Source organism: Corvus kubaryi, unplaced genomic scaffold (assembly GCF_017639235.1).
Source record: "Corvus kubaryi isolate FWS band 111438036 unplaced genomic scaffold, C.kubaryi_AGA036_p1.0 37322, whole genome shotgun sequence".
Taxonomy (NCBI): domain Eukaryota; kingdom Metazoa; phylum Chordata; class Aves; order Passeriformes; family Corvidae; genus Corvus; species Corvus kubaryi.
This window is the reverse complement of record NW_024581101.1, coordinates 624174-644808: the sequence shown is the minus strand read 5'-3', so window position 1 is coordinate 644808 and position 20635 is coordinate 624174. Positions and strand designations below refer to the sequence as shown.

Here is a 20635-nt window from a genome sequence, read left to right as displayed (position 1 = left end):
CTTTACTTCTGTCTGGAATAAAAGAAAAATCCCTGCGGAAGAGAAACAAGCAAGCTTTGCAATTTTTAAAACTGGAGGTAGACTAAGTTGAGTGGATTTCTCTCTGAAGACTAACAGGGCCACATTCTTGATACGGTTCCCATGAGATGCAGCACCAGGGCTTGCATTCCTCCGTTGTCTCAACATGTTGGAGGTTACAGAGCCCAGACTCTGACAGAGATGTCCTTTGAAGACTTTGAAGTCTAATGAAATCTGCTGAGATGAATTACATGGGTTCATACCTGCAGATATGGAGGAGTTCCTCCTTTCCCTACCCCTCCCTGCCCTGCTGGGAGCTCTGCTCCCCAGGAAAGTTTCCTTCTGCCTGTTCCCCCCAGCTCTACTGGGGTTTGTGGAAGAGGAGCAAGGCAATGCCTAGGATGTAAGGAGCTGAGTGCCATGGGCAGTGAGGCTTGTCCTCATTGGGGTTTGCCATAACTGATGATCCAGGTCTCCTCATTTTGGCTTTCCAGATGGTGTTGGTTGGACTTCTGCCCCACTGTTAGGCTAGTGGAGGAGATGGATGTAGTTGGTGGTTCGCACAGGAGGTGACTGCCTGAAGCATAACTCTGATTTGTGCAGGGGGCTGTGGGCTGAATTCCCACCCTTTGGAGGGGCCTTGACTCATCAGACAAACCCTTGTTCATTTGCATGGCAGCGACAGACAGGTCGATGCATGCGATGCCTGGGCAGCACGTGCTGTGGTGGTCAGAGGCAGGACTTGAGTGACCCTCTTTATCCACAGGCTGCGGCTCTCCCTGCGAGGGCTGTGTCAGCCCCACCACGGCAGGGACAGGCTCCTCCGCAGGAAAAGGCAGCATACAGCACAGGCTGCCTTCTCCTTGTATCGCCTGCCCCCAGCTGGCTGTCGCGGGTTCTGGAGAAGGAACCCCATGGAAACCCAAAGCAAGGAGGGATGGAGGGAGCTGGGCACCCCCCTGCACACCAAACTGCCTAAGATTGCAGGGCAGCTCCCCACAGCTGGCAGGGATGGACAACCCCCCTCTACAGCACCTGGGGAATGCCCCTCAGAGTGCTCCTTGCTCCAGGTGCTAATTCCTCATCATCCCTCCCAGGGAGCAAGGAGGCTGAGAAATAACCCCTTGCCATAGGGGGAAATGTGCTGATACAAAACAAGACGACTGTGAGGCCAAGTCTTACTGTCTCCAGTCCCTGCTATTCATATTACCTTTCTTTTGGTGCTCTCACTATTCCCTGGTGACAGCTGCTGAATGTCCCTGAGGGATCAGACCTGGGCTGGGGGGATGTCACATCCCACTCCCAGAGCCTCTGTCACCTCTCTGGCAACATCAGAGATCCCATGGTCAGCCTGTATCCTGGTACCTCTGGACCACTGCTGCAGGTGACCAGCTGGAGATCCTTGTTGCTGGGAAGGGAGGGCACAGGGTTGGGATGCAGCCTGATTCACAATCCCTCTGTGTGGTGAAAGCACTGCTCCTGCATCTCCTGCAGCTCCTCCTGCCTTCCTGCGACAGAGCCATTTTGGTGAGTGTAACCTGCCCCTTTGAATACGGACTGTGACAGCCCAGTGCATCCCTTGAAATTGTGTACTTTTGAGAGTGCAACATCAAACACAGCCTTACCCATGTGTACAAATCTGTGCTGAGAGTGTCAGCTCTGGTCTACTACCAAAAATGCCACCTGCCCTTGCAAGCAATGCTGGATGGCCAATGTCAGCCAGACAAAACCCCTGAAGGGCCTCTGTTGCCTTCTGCAAAGCAGAGGGGATGCTACAGCCTAAGCCCTTGCTGCTCAGATGTACCCCACAGATGCATGGCCTGAGCCAGTGGCACCTTTCCTTAGGTGCTGTGAGAGTGCAGAGACTCTGTCTGGCTTTTGCCTTGTGCATGGTTGGGCTGAGGTTCTGCTGCCCCTACATCCCTCCGCATCACCAGCAGTTTTGCCCTGGGAAACATGGGTTCAGCCTTTGACTGAATAACATCAAGGAAAACCACAAAAAACTACTTGGGGTCAGAAATAAAACTGATGCTTCATGCTTTTTTTCCACCTAGCTGCTTTAATGTTGTGTTTGTGTGACTACCTTCACTGGTTGAAATGCACCAACCTTGTATTCTCCTTTTAGCTGAGCACCCTTTTCCCTCCCTTTCTTTCAGGGAACTGATTGCAAAGCTGAAGTCCCATAGCAGTTTTTACAGCACCTTGCCAGAGTACATCTGCAACCACAGCTCTGCTGTCCAGAATGACACCCTTTGCTGGAACGGACAAGAAGTCGTGGAGAGGTGAATCACATCTCTTGCCCTCCCTCTCCCCAGTACTGTTTATCTTTTGTTAACCAGCACAGGAGCAGTCTGTGACCAGGACAACTTGCTCCCGTAAGGACCTTGTGCAGAGCAGGCGTCCAGCTGTGCTGCAGCTCAGATGGATGTGCAAGATCTGCACAGATAGAAGTGGTTGTGTGCTGTCCTCCACTGAGTTTCCTACTTAGTGAAAACCCTGCATCCGTGATGGGATTTGGTCAGGGTAGGCCAGAGACAGGAACACAGAAGCAGCTTGACACAGCCCTGTTCCCATGGGAGAGTGCACCACAGTCTAGGGATGGCTCTTCTGGAGCAGCAGTAAGGGCATTGCCCCCAAGCATTGCATGGGGTGGGGATGTCTCCAGCCAGGCTTCATGCAGTGGTAGCAGGACATTGTGGTTGGCATCCCCTGCCCCATCCAGGGAGAGTCAAGGAAGACTCCCGTGTTGAATTTCTCCTTGCTATGGCTCTCAGCTGGAGGAAGTGGAAACTACTGAACTCTGGTGGTGCCACTGCTGTCATCTGACCACGTTCCCACCACCAAGTCTTGGCTGTCATCTCTGGATGGAGCCATTCCCACTAAGGTCCAGCTTGTGCTGTGGCTACTTTGCCCTGCCCCACTTGCCCTTTTGGAGGATATACTGGTCGTAATTGAGGTTAACAGAGACAGGTACATGCAGGATTCATACCATAAAGAGGAAGGAAGTGTTAATAGAAATGGAGATTTTTCTTGCAAAAAATGCCTCTTGGGAATGTTAAATAATGTGGAAGTAGAACTTGGAAATGTTTTTTATAATTACATAAATCTCCTCTAATCACCCTACTTTGCAAAGCATCCTTTGCTGTTAAGTAGTTTGCATAAGGGAAGAAATAGAAGTAAAATCAGGAAGTGGTGAAATGTTGAGATATTAATTATGACTTCTTGATCAGTAACTTCATGTGATAATTAGTCTGTACTTGCAATACTGACCTGAAACACTGAATAGACCAAAATAGCATCAAACTCTATTTTGAAAAAAAATGACTCAACATCTAAGATCACCCGCTTAGTAAAATGTACTTATGTTGCCTAAGGAAAAATGTGTCCTCTATTGGCACTTATTTCTGGAGAATCTTGAGTTTCCGTGCCTAACTGAGAAGTTCAATTGGGAAGAAAAATATTATTTCAATATTGTCTCACTGATAGATAATTAAAACTTTTAAAGCAGGGCTATAAACACTGCAGCTCTGGAGAGGGGTACCGAGGGTGAGGTGTTAGCTTATGACAGTTCACTGGGGTCACAGCCAGTGGCCCTGGTCCAGGTCCTGCTGATGCCACAGCTGGTTGAAGTGGTAGCAATGGAAGAGTGCTGAGTCCAGATCCCTCCTGCAAATGTAAGTTGAAAGCTATCTGCAGATTAAACATGACTTCAGGTGATAGACGGCCTTCAGCTTTCTGCTGAGAATACCAGGGGGCTGTCATAGGCAGAGATGTACCCCGGGTCCCTGCTGCAATGTTGTGGTGGTGGTGGCACCATATAGCAGGTCACACAGATGCCATGGCATGCAGGGGGGCAAGGCAGGGAGAGGATAAAGTCTGTGTGAATGAAGGGGGCACCAAGATTTCAGCCCCTGGCTCTTGAGTTAAGGATTAAATCCTCTACTGTGCTTGAAGAACATGTGCTTTTGCACTCCTCTCCTTGCCCCCTCTGTCGCCACCTCTGAGCTCCTATAAAATATTAGTGACAGTTCCCTTGAAGGCAGATATTAGAGATTTTTGCTGTGAGTGGGGAGACCTCAGCTAAATAAAGCTGAGCTAAGATAATGGTCAAGGGTTCTCTTCTCCCAGGACCCATGTAGTTAAAATGATCTCTACACAGGCTGCTTCATGTGGTTGGACTTCCCAGCTTGGCATCTCTTTCAGAGTGTCTGGGAGGATTCCTGAAAATCAGGAGCATTTAAGGTAAGGGTATTTGAGTACCCCAAGCTGCTAGTTCCTTTATTTCAGTGTTTTCCCCAAGAGGGAGCCAAGCAGCTGTTCATGGTGTAGCAGCTCTTACTCAAGTTGCTCTGAGAATGTGCATTATGTACTGGAGCAATTCTATGCTCCTGCTGGGCTGGTGTGTGTTTGCTGGTCATCAGACTCCATCTTGCCACTTTTTGCAAGAAATTTGGTGTGGTTTGAATATCTGGTATTAATTTCAGGATGCTGTCCTGGTACTTGTCCCACATATGTGGTGGCTGCCAGAAAGAAGGATGGTGGAGACATGGTGGGATGGTTCCTGTGGCTGGAGTTTCAGCATGGAAGGATGGTCCTCTTTGAAAGGACAAGCAGGGGAGACAAGGATGGGGTGCCTATGTCAGTGACCAGCTGGAGTGCCTGGAGTTCTACCTGGGGATAGATGAGGATCTGACCAAGAGCTTTTGGGTCAGGATTAAAGGCAAAGCAGAGACAGGTGATGTTGCAGTCTAGCTCTGCTTCAGGCCATGTGACCTGGAAGACTGGGTGGATGAGGCCCTTTATAGACAGACACAAGCAGCCTCCCATTCACAAGCCCTGGCGCTCATGAGTGACTTCAACCCTGGTATCTGTTGGAGGGACAATGCAGCAGGGCATAAGCAATCCCTGGGTTCCTGGATAAACTAGAAAGCTCCTGCTGAATCTGCTGATCAGGTGAAGACCTGGGCAGAGCGATGCTTCGGTAGATTCTATGCTTCCATGTGTTTCCATGTCTGGTGCTGTGTGTGGGCAATGGATAAAACTGTTCGAGCACTGTTGTGTCTGTGAGGTCAGTGTGACCATCTGTATGAGCATGTCTAGGATTTGACTGTGTTCTTGTAGGGATTGTGGCTATTTACCTCTTGCATTTCTAATGTAATACCTGAGTGTTCATTAAGTTAGAAAAGAGCCCTACTGACTTATCCATTTCCAGACCTCCCTGTCATGACAAGATCTGTTAGTTATTCTAAGTCCTTTTCCTATAACACGTTAAATCAAACCTGGAATAGCAACTAAACAGCCCTTGCCACTGGACTCAAGTACTTGATATACCAACAATGTGCATCCTGTTATTTAATGCAAACAGTCCCTTCTGCACTCTGCAATCCTTCTCCTGTGGTTTTTCGGGCTCAGTATTTACTCTGTCCTGTTTATCCCAGTGCTTTGTTATCCACAGGGAGTGAGAGTGTCCCTCCTCTCCATGGACTGGATGTGCTCAACATCTTTCCACTGGGTCTCACTTCCCAATTTGAGCCTTGCACCATCCTCTGTTTCCTCCTTGCTCTTAAGCCCCTCTGCCCTGACTGAAGGTGGCATGTTCGGGGCTCCAGTGCAATGCAGCTGGCTAGGGTATTTTATCCTGCTTTTAACCCCTCTTTTTTTTTACTGAGTCTTACTTTCTGATCCTTTGTAATCATTTGCTTTTCCATGTTGGACCATCTAATGGCAAGAATTCATCCTCCTTCCTGAGGTTTGATCTGTGGGTTAATAGTTTGATTGTCATCCCTATTGTGGATTTAGGACATGGTGCCTTGAAATAACTGCTGAAATAACAGTGGAAACCACACAAGAAAGGTTGATTTTTCTGTAATGCAGAACAGTGCATCATGTCTTTTGCTGTGCTTTTGCATGGTTGAAGAACATAAGCTGAAGTGGGAAGAAAAAAGAAAAGGCAACACATTCCTGCTTTTCACACTTCTCAGAGTGTGCAAAAACACACTGTGCTTTTATGGGACGCCACAAAGGTTCATAGCAAAAGCCACGAGTGGCACATTCCACCACTTACAAAGAACTTGTTGAGGGGTCACAGTGCTTGGGGTGTTTGTGGTAGCTGGGGACCAGACCTGCTCGATCTTCCTCTGTCTCTGTACATCCCTGTGTGCCTCTTTGCAGCTTTCCTGGGTTCAGTTCCAGGCACTTCCCTGAGACAGACATGTAGGCAGGGTGGGTGTACAACAGCTTAAACCTGCCTAAGTGAGGGTTTCTGTGCTGCTCCTCCTTTCCTCTGTCTTCATGCCCCATCCTCTCTTATCCTTATTTCCATCCAAAGTCGAGAAAAAACAGAGGTCAGTTCTTATCACCGAAGTACTGACTGAGTAATTCAGATTAAGTCGAGTAGGTGTTGAGATGTCAAACTCCCCTCAGTTTCTATGGGAGCTCAGCATTGGAATCTCAAAGGTGATTTGAACTTCATATATAGTATCAGGGTTTTGCAGCATTTAATACTAAAAGCCTATTAAAATCTAGATTCTCAGAGTTTAATAATCTGCTTACATGAGTATATTCTTTTCCAGCTGTTCTGAATAGAATGACAGCAACATCTGCCCACTGCAAAACTTCTAAGCACATTAAGCATTACTGTTAGATACTGCCATTTCTAAATTTCTCAAGACAAATGCACACATTAATCTAAATCACCAGCATAACTCTTTTCTTTATACCAATTCAAAATTAATATATTTTTAGCACCTTGCCAGATTCTCTTCTTCAAGTTAGAAGTCTCAGATTTCCCTGCTGTTGCCAACATACCATGGTTTGTTTTAATCATATAAATCATAAACAACAAAAGCACAATTGGAAGCAAGACAGAAAAATGAGATTCTGTAATTGGAACAAAGGAAATTCTGTGCCAGCAATAACCCTTTAGTTCGTGAAGGGCTTGGTTATTTCTGGCAGTGTTGCAAAATATCTGATACGATGGAGTCCCCAAAGAGGGGGCTGTATAACTTTTCAAGCCCATAAAACACAGCTTTGTAGCAAGTATAAGCTATAATGAAAGGATAGTAGGCAAATTCAGAGGGTTATTTAGTGGCCACGATTGTTTCCAGAGTATTTCAGAAATTAAGATCATGAATCTTCCTCTATTAATCCTGCTGCTTGGTCTCAGGTTTAGCCAATTTTTCCATAATCTATTTGTCTTGAACTGAAATAAGAATAGAGAGAGACTTCAGGCTGTCTATAAACTCTCATTGTTTTGCTATGAATATTACAGTTTTTGCTGTTCCTTCTGAAGTCCCATCTCCCAGAGCCAGTTGATTACCTGAGACCTCACATTTATGACCAAGCCATCATCTGCAGCACACTCACTGGCTGTAGAGCTTTGTGTGGGGCAACTGGGAAGAGGCAACAATTCTCCTGGCAGGGAACTGAGACAGCAGGATCTGAGGAGGCTCTCGGAGGCTTCAAGGTGTTGATATTTGGAAATCCAGCAGAAAATGGTTCCTTTTATTTAGGTGAGAACACTCCCCACTGAGAGCGTTGGATCCTCCTGGTTGCCTTTGAAGCAGCTTGTTTGGAGCTACTGGTGGTGTAAATTGACTGCAGTATCATGAGCTCTGCAGTGACTGCAAGGACTCTCTGCAAGCAAGCAAGCAAACAAAGCCAGGAAGGCACCTAAGAGCCATACACCCCACGTCTCTCCTGCCACTTGCACTCCCATGTAACAGATCCCTGTATATGGTCATGGGACGGTGGAGACTTGCACCCCATATGGAAGAGAACAGCTGGGGTGGACCTGCACCCCACACCCAGCCCATGTCTGGGATGAGATATGACTGACCAAATATCTCTCTGGACAATCTGTCTTTAGAGAGGAAACTATCCGGGAAAGAAGTTGTCACCTCTTCATGGAGGCTTGTGGGTACATCCAGGAGTTACACCCTGACTTCAGGGCAGGATGAGTGGGCTGGAAACAGCTTTTCAAGCCTTTTGGCCCCCACTGCTTCTACTGCTGATGTGACACTGAGGTTGTCTCACTAAACCAGAAATTAGCAGGGCCAGAGGGTAAAATGTTGGCTTCACCACTGCACCCACCTTTACTGACCCATGAAAACCAGCTGGAGGTAAGAGCTGGGTTCTTGTCAGGGGTGTGGGGGGGCAAAACTTTTCTTTCCTTTCTCCCCTTTTTCATCTCTTTTGCCTCCTGTGTGGTGAGGACTCAGTGTCACCAGTCCACATGATCTTTAATAAGTCACGTCTTGAAATGCAGAGGAGCTTTGGGGGTCTGGGGGAATACTGCTCTCAAACTCAGTTATTAACTCTTGTGCAATGAAACCTCTGTGTTGTGTTGTGTCTGTGTTCTGTTTGTCCCCCACCCACTCTCTCTGACAAATGTAATTCAGTGAACACAGGTAGTCGAGAGAGCCTGTAAGGGATACTGTGCTGTTTAAGCTGGATCTGCATTTGCTTAAGTAATTTGCAACTGGAAGGCAGGCATAAAATTAATTCTTATTTGAATGACATGCTTACTTTCCTTTTTCTAAAAGGTGTAATTCTTTATGTTTGACTTTCAGGATTACTTTCTCCAAATCACACATCGTGTATTGCAGTAACTCATCTCAAAGCCTAGCAGGGCCGAGTAGGATGAACACACATTTTACACTCATTGCCATGTATTTAAGTAACACTTGTCATCTTGTCGTCTTTGCTCTGAAATGAAAGCTTGCAATGAGATGCATTTGGACTGGAAAGACCAAACATTCACAGCAGATATTTGTGGATGGTGGAGGGGAAAGGAGAGGAAGATCCCTCAATTTGACAGCACTTGGGCACTCATGTCCGGTGGATGAGAAGAGGCAGGAACGGTCTGCAGTTGTACTGTCCCCACAGAAAACTTCAGATCATTGGTGTTTTCATAAGGTGGATGTCTCTGAAGTAATTTTTAACAAGGGCTGCTTATCAGCACATTTTACAATGTGGTATTTGTCTTTGGAAAATACCATGTCCCCAGCAAGAGCCCATACCCAGGGAGCCCAGGAAAGGAGATGCTGCTGACTGACATTGAGACATGTCAAAGAGAAAAGTATTTTGGGCTTTGCTTATGAAGTGTGAGCCAGACTATGCTCATGTTGCAGCACTGATACCCCTTCAGCACAGAGACCCCCAGGGACCGGGGTGGGGGATGTTATCCGCTGTGCATATTTGCTGTTCCATGCTGATATCAATCACCATGGCAGCGGCATGTGATGGGTTTCATGAAGTGGAACAAGTGTCCTGCACAAGGGGCTGTTTTGTCTGCGTAAGTTTTTAAAAACAGCTTGAGGTGGCTCAGAGATTTATCCTTTTTTGCACTGACTGGAGAACATGGGAGGAAGGTGATGCTTTGGCTTTGTTTTGCCTGCGAGCCCGCCAACCCTTCAGCTTGGGGGGGATGCAGAGGAGCCTGCATGGGTACTGTCCTGAGACTCCCATCCTCCAGCTTGTTGGGGGCTGCAAAGGCATCTCTCTGCCATATTAAGGCCTTGCTGCTTGGCCAGGGCTACAGGGAGGGGTGCCAGCTGCCTTTTCCAGCTTCTCTGGCATTTCAGGAATGCAGATCATTCACTGAAGCTACATTTCAAAGCCTTTAACCCTTTGGTTGGCTGCATCCCACATGCCTGAATGTGGCCACCAGGCTGGTGCTGGGGCAGAGTGGCACAGCTGAGCGGAGCTAGTGCCCCCCTTGTATCCGAGCACACCAGGAGGTCTCAGCTTGGCAGCACAGAGGAAGTGTCCCCCAAAGCATCGAAATCACACAGGACCATGTTTCTGGCTGGTGGGATGTTGCGGGTCCCCGTGCATCTCCTTTTTTGCAATTCATGCTCAAAGATGTGCGGCTTGCAGGGCCCACTGCCTTGCAGCTTTAAATGACTTGTGTAATGGTGCAAATGGTTCATTTTGGGCCAGGTACATACCCTTGTATCTGGCCAGGTGGGAAACACCAGGAGGTGATGCTCCATTTCTCCAACATCACTGTTTTAGGGAGAGATCCCTCTGCAAATGCTTTCAGGTTTGCTTCCTTTTCTAATAGACTTTTTCCCCTGAGAAGGCTGATCTGAGGTCCTCACCACCCCAGCAGAACCTTCTGGAGAACAGTTTCAGTCTCTGGACATGGAGTTACAGTATTGCTGTAGTACTGTGTTCCTCCCTCCTGTACTACATTGTGTAGGCTACAGAAATCCTCTCTGACAGCCGCTGCATGGATTTCAGAAGGGATTTCTCCCACTCAAACTCAAGCTATTGTGTTTCTTTGTATAAAACTGTTAAGGAGAGAGATTGTATTAATTCAGACATGCACCAAGTGGGCTTGTTTCTGCTCTTGCTAAAATCTGTGTGAGTTTCCTGATTAAATCTCTGAAACCACAGGAGACCTTTCAGCAATGTACTTTTCAGTTCCACCAGTGTTTTAAATTAGATTTACAGTGATACCAAAGATAGGAATTTGTCCTCTAAAAACTCACGTGTGCTGTGGATGTTTACATCCAGTTTCCAGATGTGTTTGTCAGGTCAGCATGGTGGCATTAAGAGGCTGTGTGACAAATAAGCAGCAGGATTAATGGCTCACTGCTCCCAGTGCTCTATCCCCCTGCAAAAAGTTCAGCCCAAGTTTCAACAGAGCCGGGCAGGTCTGTGCTTGCGGCAGCAGCCTCTTCCCACGAGATGGTGCTCGGAGCATGCACGGCTGTGCCAGGAGCGCATGGGCTGCTGCAGGCTGGCCGCAGGCTGCCCCCGTTCTCCCAGTCACTAAACTTTCAACCTACAACGGCCCTCCAACTGCACATGAGGGTTTTTCTGAACTGCGAGCGATTGTGTCTCAGGTACAGCCATGTTTTGTGCTTCCCAGGTTAACGCAACTATTAAAAAAAGGGGTTTTGCAAAATGCTGAGTCCTAATAGGAGGCCCCAGCATGGGGACAGGGTGTTGGGGTGCAGAGCAGAGCTGTCAATCCGGTGCTGTGCTGGTGCCGAAGTGCAAGGGGTGAGATGGTTGTGCAGGCAGCTGCCCCCGTGTTCAGGAGCTGGTGGGGCTTGGGAGAGTCAAGTTGATGTCTCTGCTTTGCAGTGATGCCTGCACCCGGGCAAGCTGCTTATGCCTCGAAAAGGAATATACACAGGTGTGTGCTCCTGTGCTGTAGGCACAGACACCTCCTTTTTCCTGTCCTTTTTCCTCTGTCATCTCTTCAGTGCAGCATGTTGCAGGGTTGTCAGCCATTAATGGAGATGCGTATGGGGAATGCCTAGTGGTGGGGACCCAGCTGGAGGTGCAGAAACTCCTGTACATGGAACTCCTGCTCTGAGATAGCCTTGGAGTGGAAAACTGCCTCAGTTCTGTATTTTAAACTATATGAGTATTTCAGGTCAGTGCAGATTGCTGCTGCACCATATAGATCTGGGGTTGCCTTTGCATCCCCACATGTCTGAGTAGATCTTGTCCCTAGTTTAGAGTTTAAGCCAAGCCCCTGAGTATCCCCAAGTCCCTCAGTGTGCCCTGACAGCTCTTGTGACCGAATGTCCACATGCCTCTTGCTTTCTACCCTAGCAAAGCATCCTGCCTGAGTTGGCCCCACCATCCTTTATGTCTGCCTCTCCTTCTTTAAATGCCTGCTGAAGTCCCACTTTCTCCCCAAAACCCATGTGAAACAGGCTGTCTTTGCCTGAGCTTGCCTGGCAGCATGGGGATGGAGGATTAGCTAGCTAGGCAGGGGAGCAGGGAGCTGATAGACAGGGAGGCAGCCACTAGGGCTGGTGCTGGGAGCTGCATAAAAACATTATGTGTAGGAGATGAAAGCAGAAAGGAAAATTCATGGTTTACCCATGGCACTAGAAAAATACATGCACCATACAGCAGACTGATGCTGGTGTTATCTCAGCGATCTCACTTTTGGCTTCGCTGGGGTTTGGTAGTGCCTGTTGTGGCTGCTGGCTCTTGGAGATGAGGACTTGTTTTCTGCTTGTAGAACACCACAGCCCATCAGGGGCGCTGTGATGAATGGCAACAGCCCAGAGCTCGAGAAGGTGCCGGTGTGCTCCGTGCCACTGCTGTCGCTGCCAGACGGCAGTGGTGGCAGCTGATTCCTCTGGTGCAGACCCAAGTTTAGAGTTTGGTGCTTGTCTTATGCTGGAGCATCATCAGCTGTTACACAGGTCCTGAGTGTAAGAACGTATTCCTCCAAAGGCAAGTATGCAGCAATTCTGTCCCTCTTCCCCTCCCTTTTATCACTCTGGTAAACTTTGTCATTCCATAAATCTTGCAGCAAGTAAATATATATTTCTTTCCTAACTGCCGATGAAAAAGCTCAGTGCAGGGTTGGCCACCCTCCTCTGCAGAGTTGCCCTGGCAGTTTAATCTAGTCTGCGGGGGCTTTGCTGACTTGCATGGTACCCGTGTAAATCAAGATACCCCATGGTCTGAGCAGTTACTTTGATCCCTAAGGCTGGATCTCATCAAAGACTAAAATGAGGATTGTTTGACAACACCTATTTTCCATTAGCAATGTTGACAGCATTAATTATATTCTGATGCTTTAATTCTTTATTATTGAAATCACACATCAGTGATAGTCATTATTTTGCAAGGGGGTTGATGTTATGCTAATCAGCGTGCAATTAACTGGGTCATCCCACTCATTTTTTTGGCTGTGGGCACAACACTACTGCTCTTGTACTGGAGTCTCTGTGGTCTGCCAAGATTTATTTTAAACAAACATGAGCAAGCCAGAATTTCTGAGCCAGCTTTTTTAGGACTCTTGGGTGCAAGTTATGTGAAAATATTTATCTCTGTTGTATACTGTTTAACATCTTCCTTGGTTACTAATGGACTGGAAAGGACTTCATTGTCCTCAAGTGATACAACTACATCATCTTGCTGCTTTGCAAAATCAGAGCAAAAATGTTTATAGGAATCTTCTGTCCTTTCTTTGTCATTATTAACTGTCTTGTGCTGTTTTGGAAAGAGCTGGTGCCTGTCTTGGGATTTTTTATGTTTGTGCTGAATAAAGATCTTCTGTTAGCCCATCACATTGTGGTGTTCTCTGTTCTCATTCCTACAGGTACAGTCCCCAGATCACAAGGAATGGAGCAAAAGCGCAGGCTGGCAACCATGAGGTGAAGATTAAAGGTCCGGAGCCAGTGATTAGCCAGATTATTGACAAGCTGAAACACATCAACCAGGTTTGTTGTAGACATGCCAGCAGGGATGTCTCCGGAGTGGGTGGTTTCCAAATCAGTTTGGCCTCCCTTGCACTCTCTCTGGGCTCAGACAGACATCCCTGGTATCTGCATCTGCAGCAGCTCTGGGAGCCCGGTGTGCAGAGCTGGTGCCACCCTGGCCTGGCCCTACACAGCACCAGCCCCAAAGGGCACACAGAGGGCCAGTCCTGTTGGATGCCTGCTGGTGTGGTTCTCCATGGTGCAGCCTCCCAGGACTCAGCCTGTACCTGGGTCATGTGAAGATGCATGGCTGCAGTACAAGAATGCTTCTGCTGGGCATGCCCTTAGCAGTGGAGGTCCAGGAAAGATGGAGCTGATGGGGTGCCCCTGAGCATGATGTGCTGGCAGGGGGTCATGTGGCATGTACCTGATGTTCCCTCTGATAGGAGAAGCTCCTTTTGGCATTGCTCATGGCTGGCAATAAAGGTCACTTTTTTCTTTGCTGTATCTCCCTGGGCATTCACTCCCAGTTGGTAATGGGATAAGTTACTGTTGAATGGGGAAATGGCAGAACTGGATGAGATCCTTTCTGCTGGGGAGGAAGCTTCCTTCCCACTGCCTCAGACCTGGCATCCTTCCTGGGACAAGCGGTATCTTGCCTCTACCCATTATGTCACGCCAGGCTAGGTCTGCGAACAAGCCCTGCTGCTGCCAGGGAGGAGATAGGTGGCAGCTCTGCACAGCGTTCAGCTTGTGGCTGAATCTTCCCCAGCACTGCCTTAGGCCAGTGGGGCTTGGGTCTGGCTCTGGACTCTGCTCTCCCCTCTGTGTCACTGAGTCTGGATGTCACAGTAACTTGTAGAGGGGATGTTTTTCATATGCAGATAGCTTAGACTTGCTGCTTTGCCAGGACACAGCACTGGGACCTCACAGGGCAAATCCTCAGGTGGTAATGCTGTTAACACAGCTGAGCTGCCCCGTCTCTCCTGAGAGAGCTCTTTCCAGTGGGGACCTTGCCGATGGTCGCTCTGGTACGAAGCTCTGGGCAGCTGTGTTTTCCTGGGGCTAAGCCCAGCTTTGCTTCCAGACCGGGTGGGCTGTGAGGGCGGCTCTGTTTGGAGTTGCTGGCTTAGCAACTTTTCTGCAAACCTCTGCTTTCCTGCTCCCTCGACTGCCAGGGACTGTTTTCACGGCCATTGCCAGTTTAACCCCCGTGCCCTCCAACGCAGGCATGCCTCATTAGGTGCTGCCTGGGAGCAGGATGCAGTGTGGGATTCAGGGTCCCCAGGAGCACCCCACAATGCAGGAGCTGCCATGGGCAGCGGCCCTACAGCTTGCTCTGGCTTCCCACACACTCCCCGTGCTGAGCGGTGCCATCTGCCAACAACCCATAATTATTAGAAGGGGAAAAGCGGGAGGAATAGCATAATCAGCTCCCTATTAAATGGGGTAGAAGGCAGGCTTCAACCTGCGGGTGATAATGATATTTTGCCATTCACAGTGAGAAAGCTGCACTGAACAAAACATGGTTATTTAGTGTACCTGAAACTGCTGACATAAAGTGGTTGTGAAATGCTGGCTGCCAGACTGGGTTAAGTTAGGTCTTTGCTGAATAGCTTGGGCTTCACAGTGGAGGTCTGTGGAGTGGGAGACCCTGGGTAAACACTGCTGTGCTCAACTCAGCTGTTTGCAGCAGCAGAGTCTCTGTCAGCTGCCGCTCAGAGAAAAATTGTGGTAAGGGGGTGAATACAGTCAGCTTAGTCATGATCTCTTACAGAGAGGCTCGCAGTATTGGGTTGGAATGTGTTATGGGGGGCAAGTAAGCTGTTTTGGTTTGTACAGTGTAAATGTAAGAGCCTGAAAAATATTGAACGCTCTTGTAAAGCTGTGTTTGAGAAAGAGGAGGAATTGAGAATAAAATCAGGACAAAATGGGAAGTGATTTGTGCAAATTAGTTATGAAGCTTGCCCAGAGAAGCTGTAGCTGCCCCATCCCTGGAAGGCCAGGCTGGATGGGGCTTGGTCTAAGGAAGGTGTCCCTGCCTATGGCAAGGGATCGGAACTACATGATATGTAAGATCCCTTCCCACCCAAACCAATCTGTAATTCTATGATATGATTCTATTCCTGTGGAGGGTCTATAGTCTATGTTCAGTAGTTTATATACCAGGAAAGTAACTGGGGAGGTTACTTAAATTTGGGATTTAGGGTGTCAGAGCTTACCATCACACTTATTTTCTTGGCTGAAGTAAGTTTTGAGCTCTCTTTCACTTCTGGAATGCATCTTGATTGCCAAACAGTATTAAATGTGGAAGGAGCAGCAGCTCTGGATGAATTACAGTTGTGTCTTTCAGGCGTTGGCTTCAGATTTGGGAAAAAGTGGGAAGTCCCAAGCTGGAGAGGGTTGAAAATCTCCACCAAGCTAAGCCAACAGTGGCTTTTAAGGATTTTTAAACATCCAGATCCTCTGGAGAAAAGATCATCTTTGCGGTGCTCAGAGCTGTAAACTAGATTCCCATGTGACTACCTGTAAATTGTGAATCTTGTACAATGTTGTGACTTCCTCCCAGTGTGTTGTGTTAAGAGATACAGCCTGGATTTTGTGGTGTGGGCAGACTCGGGAACCATGCTGTCTGGTACGATTTTCATAGAGGTCCATAGCTTTTATTTTTACTTGGAGATTTTTGCTAAAAATCTGTAATTTGCTGATGATTTGACTTTGCTTTTATTCCAGGATGCTTATGCTGCTGGCAGTGTCTCTTCTTTCAGTGTTGTGTGTATAAATTGCGCTTGCTTTTTAGTTCTTGTTTTCTCAAACCTAATTTGGGTAAATATACATACATTCACATGAATAATTCTCATCAAACGTTTGCACTTTGAAATGAGAATGGGGTTTGTGCATTAGCATTAAACCCATGGGGATTCAAAGAAGTAGAGAAAACCTAACCCAGAGAGAAGAGGAACTGCTCCAGATTGTAATTTTTCATTTGAGCATCCATCAAGCTAAAATAAATAAATCAATAAAGCACAGGGCCTGAGTTGTGTGCTGTCTCAAGTCAGCTCTTTCTGGATGAGTCCCCCTCAGTGCTGCCTATTGTCTTGGTTTGAAAGACAGGTATCTGCTAAGGAAGGCAAGAGCCTCCCTTGGAATGGCAGATGCGACCCCTCTTCCCTCTGAGTTATTATAATTTTGAAATCAAGGGGTTTTCAGGCAAAGATGTGGGAAATAAGAATAACAGTTCTTTACTATTATATATCTATACGTGTATAATCAGTCAAACAAACAACAGTAACTATGGCAGTAACAGCAAACAATCACAAACCCAATCCCAGCCTTCTCGGCTGTCAGGCCCTTTCCCCTCGGGTGCAGTTCCGCTCGCAGCCGGCAGGGGCGCTGGCGGCTCCCGGTGAGCAGGGCAGGTGCGATGGTTCCCCCGCGGCTGCAAGGGGCGCTCCGGAGCGAGCTCGGGGAGCACACGGCACTGGTGCCCTGGGAAGGGATGGGACAAAGGCTTCACAAACCCCTGGGCAGCCGATCCCGGTGTCCGGCCGGACCCTCGGGAACAGCAGGCTGGAACAGCAGGCTCAAACAGCAGGGACAAGCACGAATCCCGGGTGGCAAACGAGATGTATCCAAATGGGGAACCCCCCGGAGGTCTGGGCAGGCAGGGTGAGCAGGGCTACAACGTAGCAAATGCTCAAAGCAATGGCGGGGCAGGGCAGCCACGGCCTGGCTCCCAGCGGGGCACAGAAGGCGGGCTTGGGATCCCGGGGTTTGTCCAGCAGAAGGAAAAAGCAGCCGAAGAAAGCAGCCTCCCTCTCTGTCCAAAGGCCGAGGACAGACTATCCCCACACCAAGGTGAAACAAAAGAGTAGCCAGATGCACCCCTCCCCCAGTGGATAAGTCTTTTTTTTTCTAATGTACCCAGCAATTTGTCCCCCTAGCAACACGTATGGGGAAAATTCCTTTAACAGAAAAAAAAAAAAAAGACCAGGAGAACTCCTAAAACCCCAACACCTTTTCATCACATCAGACCATTTTTGTTTCACCCAAATGTGTGATTGTGGCTGATGGTACTTTTTGTGCATTGGCGGATGAGATGGTTTATTATTGCCATATTGGAATTTTTTCCTCCAGTTCTGTTAGATGTCTACCAAGTTTTGATTTGAATTATTTTTGTTGTGTGCCCAGAGGCATGAACAGCCTATCCATAAATACTAGCATTGTTATCTCAGCTGGGAGGCTAAGGGTCACCTTCAGGAAAACGAGTTCGAATTGGTTCCTAACTTTTATTTTCCAGAGTGGATGGGGTCTGTTTCCAGCTAGGTGGCTTTTCACTCATCCTGTAAATGGAACTATATTGAAACTGAAAAAGTTTTCAGTGTCAACGCAGGGTCTTGCTCAGGTTTTTTGTGGCTTGGTAACACCCCCAGGCAGAAAGCTGTGTGCAGGGTGAGCTATTTCCTGTGTCACTCCACTTTCCTCCAACCACGGGGACGTTTGCATGGCTGACAGATGGGGATGAGCTTCAAGTTTTAACAGCTATGGAGATGGGAGGTTCCATGTCCTGGGAGCTCTGCCATGCTGGTGACCTCCTGTTGATCATCCTCTTCCATGGAAGGCTCTTGTAAGGAATGACACAACTCTTAGAAAAATTAAAGTAATTTATTAAAATCAGAAGAATTGAAAAATTACAAAAATCAGAAAAATATAAAAATTTGGGATCCTAATGGCTCAAGAGGTATGCCCCGGGAGCGCAGGGATTAGAAATCTTCAGGCTTAGACAGCACTGGACCTCTAGTGGAAAAACCTGCAGTGCTCGGCTGACTTTTAGCTAATCCAAAAGTCAAAGAAAAATCATTAAAGGCTCCTAAATAGGACTAAGGCTTAACTGCCCAGCACTGGCATCCACCACAGCTAAAATCCCCAGCGCTCTGCCTCTGCTCTGAAGCTGACTCGCTGTTTTATAGTGCCTTTGCTCCGCCCCAATCCGCCCACAGACCGCCCATAGACTGCCCACAGCACACCCCTTTGGTCCCAAGTGATTGGTGCTTCCCTTTTGACAGATCATCTCTGTCTACCAATAGCTTGTCGTTGTCAGGGGAGTAGTAGCAGCTAAGTAAGAGTGGTAACATGTCCTCGTTAAGATTCAGGTTGCCACGGAGCTTACCTACAGACCAACGGCCAAAAGTCTAAAAATAGCTTTTGGCTGTTAGAAACTGGGTTTTGGGAGCTGGTTCTGAAACTAAGGTGCAAAGTAGAAACCCTTAAAAAAATATTAAAATACATCTAATACATCTTAAAACATTTGTAAAAGTATACAGAGAACATGAGAAAAACAACTCTTGCAGTGTACAAGTGGTTTAAAGTTTGAAAAGGGATTTTTAACTGGGAGACTTTTAACTGGGGGATTTTAACTGGAACTGGTGCAGATAAACTGCTTTGAAATAGTGAAAACACTAACAGCAGAACTTGATATTTGTACCTGGACTGATGGGTGAACATTAACATTCAATTAAAAATTGTTTAACTCAAAATTAACTAATTAAAACAACATGCAAAGACCAAGCTAATTAGGGATTTCATGTATGACAGCTCTGGAGAGAGGACCTGAATGATGCTGGTGTAAGGATGCAGCAGGGATCTGTGGTACCAAACTGGCTGATGTGACAGTCTTGGTCCTTCCTCTTGTCCCTGTCTGTCCTGAAGTGATTTTTATGTCCTTTGCAGTGCTTATGTGGCTCTGATACCATTCCAGCAGATGCTTTACTCCTTAATGCCATTACCTCTTTAAGCTTGTGCTCAGTTGCAATCTCTTTTTATGCTTAGGTAAATCCTGGTGTTTATCATAGTACTGTCTCGAGGAGGAAGAGCACAATTTTTTTAAGAAAATGAGGGAAAAAACACACCAAAAATTAATAGTAAAATCCATAAAAGGAAACCTAGCTGCGGAAGATGTGTCTTTACAAAATTGAATGGCCTGGAAACATATTGTACATTTCCAGACACTCAAGTTAAGGGCTCATTTAGAATATTTCAGATATACTGGAGTATGACAGTTCTTTGGTTTCCACATCAAACAATCTGTAATTTATTGCCCCATATAGGGACTATGTTTTTATCATATTGCATATTTTCTAGCCAGAAATCTAACTCCCATATAAGCTCTTGAAAAAATAAACCCTTTGGGGATGGGAATCCAGGCAATATGCTTTCACAGACCCTGAGAAACTGCCTTTGATTTATTTCCTTGGAAATAAGGGGAAGACACAGTTTCTTGGAGTATTACAGCTGTTCCCCCAAGCAGGGTCTCGCTGCCTTTCTTCATGTGCTCGATGGGGCAGTGAGCCCCATGTGAAAGAGTCTCATGTTGCTCTTAGAGGGGTTTGCAGGAGGACAAGAACAACATTTAGAAGTTTTATGCGGCAGTAAAACACACAGATATAGTTGGAAGGGAAAAAAAAAAAAAAAGACAGGAGGCCCAGAGGTGCGAAGGACCAAAGACAAAATAGACCTGAAGTTCACAAAAAAAAAAGCACATCCTGGCATTTCCAGAGCCGTGTTTGAAGCTGGTTTGATCAACCAATATGTCCCATATTTGTTTGTAGGTTTAATGGGCTGCTCCCCGGCGGCCTGGCTGCTGGGAGAGGGCATGGTGGAGGTCATCCAGAAGTTAATTTGGAAAGAGGCCAAAAGGCCACAACTTGATTGAATCAGATATAAACAAAATAGGCCTGGGAACGGTGTGATGTCCTTGTGCCTGAGTTCTCTGCAACCTCTTTGCTCAAAATGCAGCATGGTGGAGCACTGGCACCCAGTGAGGAGGGTCTGACCCCACCATGGGGAGACAAGTTCGGGTGGCAAAAGGATGCAGGCACCACTCAGGGCACACAGGGAAATACAGAGTTTATTATGGGAGAGCCTGGGGAGCTGGGGACTTTTCAGGAATATATGTCCCCTTCAGAAGAATCCATTACTTTGATGGATTTGGTGAAATAGAGTTTCCCTGTGCCTGCTAGGCTTTCTGAGGTTTATTAGTCCCACTGTATTTTAATTCCCCAATCAGATGAAGCTGCATAATAATTAGAAAAATGTGCAAACTGCCAGATTGTTAAATAATGCAACACACAATACTAATCACTTCAAAATACAATATTTAAATTGCACCAAAGCAAGTAGTTTTTGACTCATTTTCCACCTTTAATAAGTTAGCACTACAATGTCTGAAGTATTGTATATATGCAATATAATCTATCAAGTCCTCCAAGGAAATGTCAATAAATACAATAATTACTTGGACACACCTTTCGCTCATCATTATTAAACAGTTTGTAACAATTAAAATATTAAAACCACATGCTTGTTAAAAAGCAACCAGACATTGCATTTATTTCTTACTAAGGCTATTAAATGAAATGACGTAAGATTTTTAT

At 46.9% G+C, this 20635-nt stretch overlaps 1 protein-coding gene across 5 annotated transcripts in view; it reads left to right on the top strand.

Moving 5' to 3' along the window:
- Nucleotides 1-20635, top strand: part of GPC4 (glypican 4) — a 233684-nt gene that overhangs the window by 90525 nt on the left and 122524 nt on the right. For all 5 annotated transcript variants that reach the window (XM_042029140.1, XM_042029142.1, XM_042029141.1 and 2 more), the window contains 2 exons: nt 2175-2300; nt 13103-13223. In XM_042029140.1, the coding sequence (XP_041885074.1) occupies nt 2175-2300; nt 13103-13223 (247 nt within the window). The remainder of the gene's footprint in view (nt 1-2174; nt 2301-13102; nt 13224-20635) is intronic.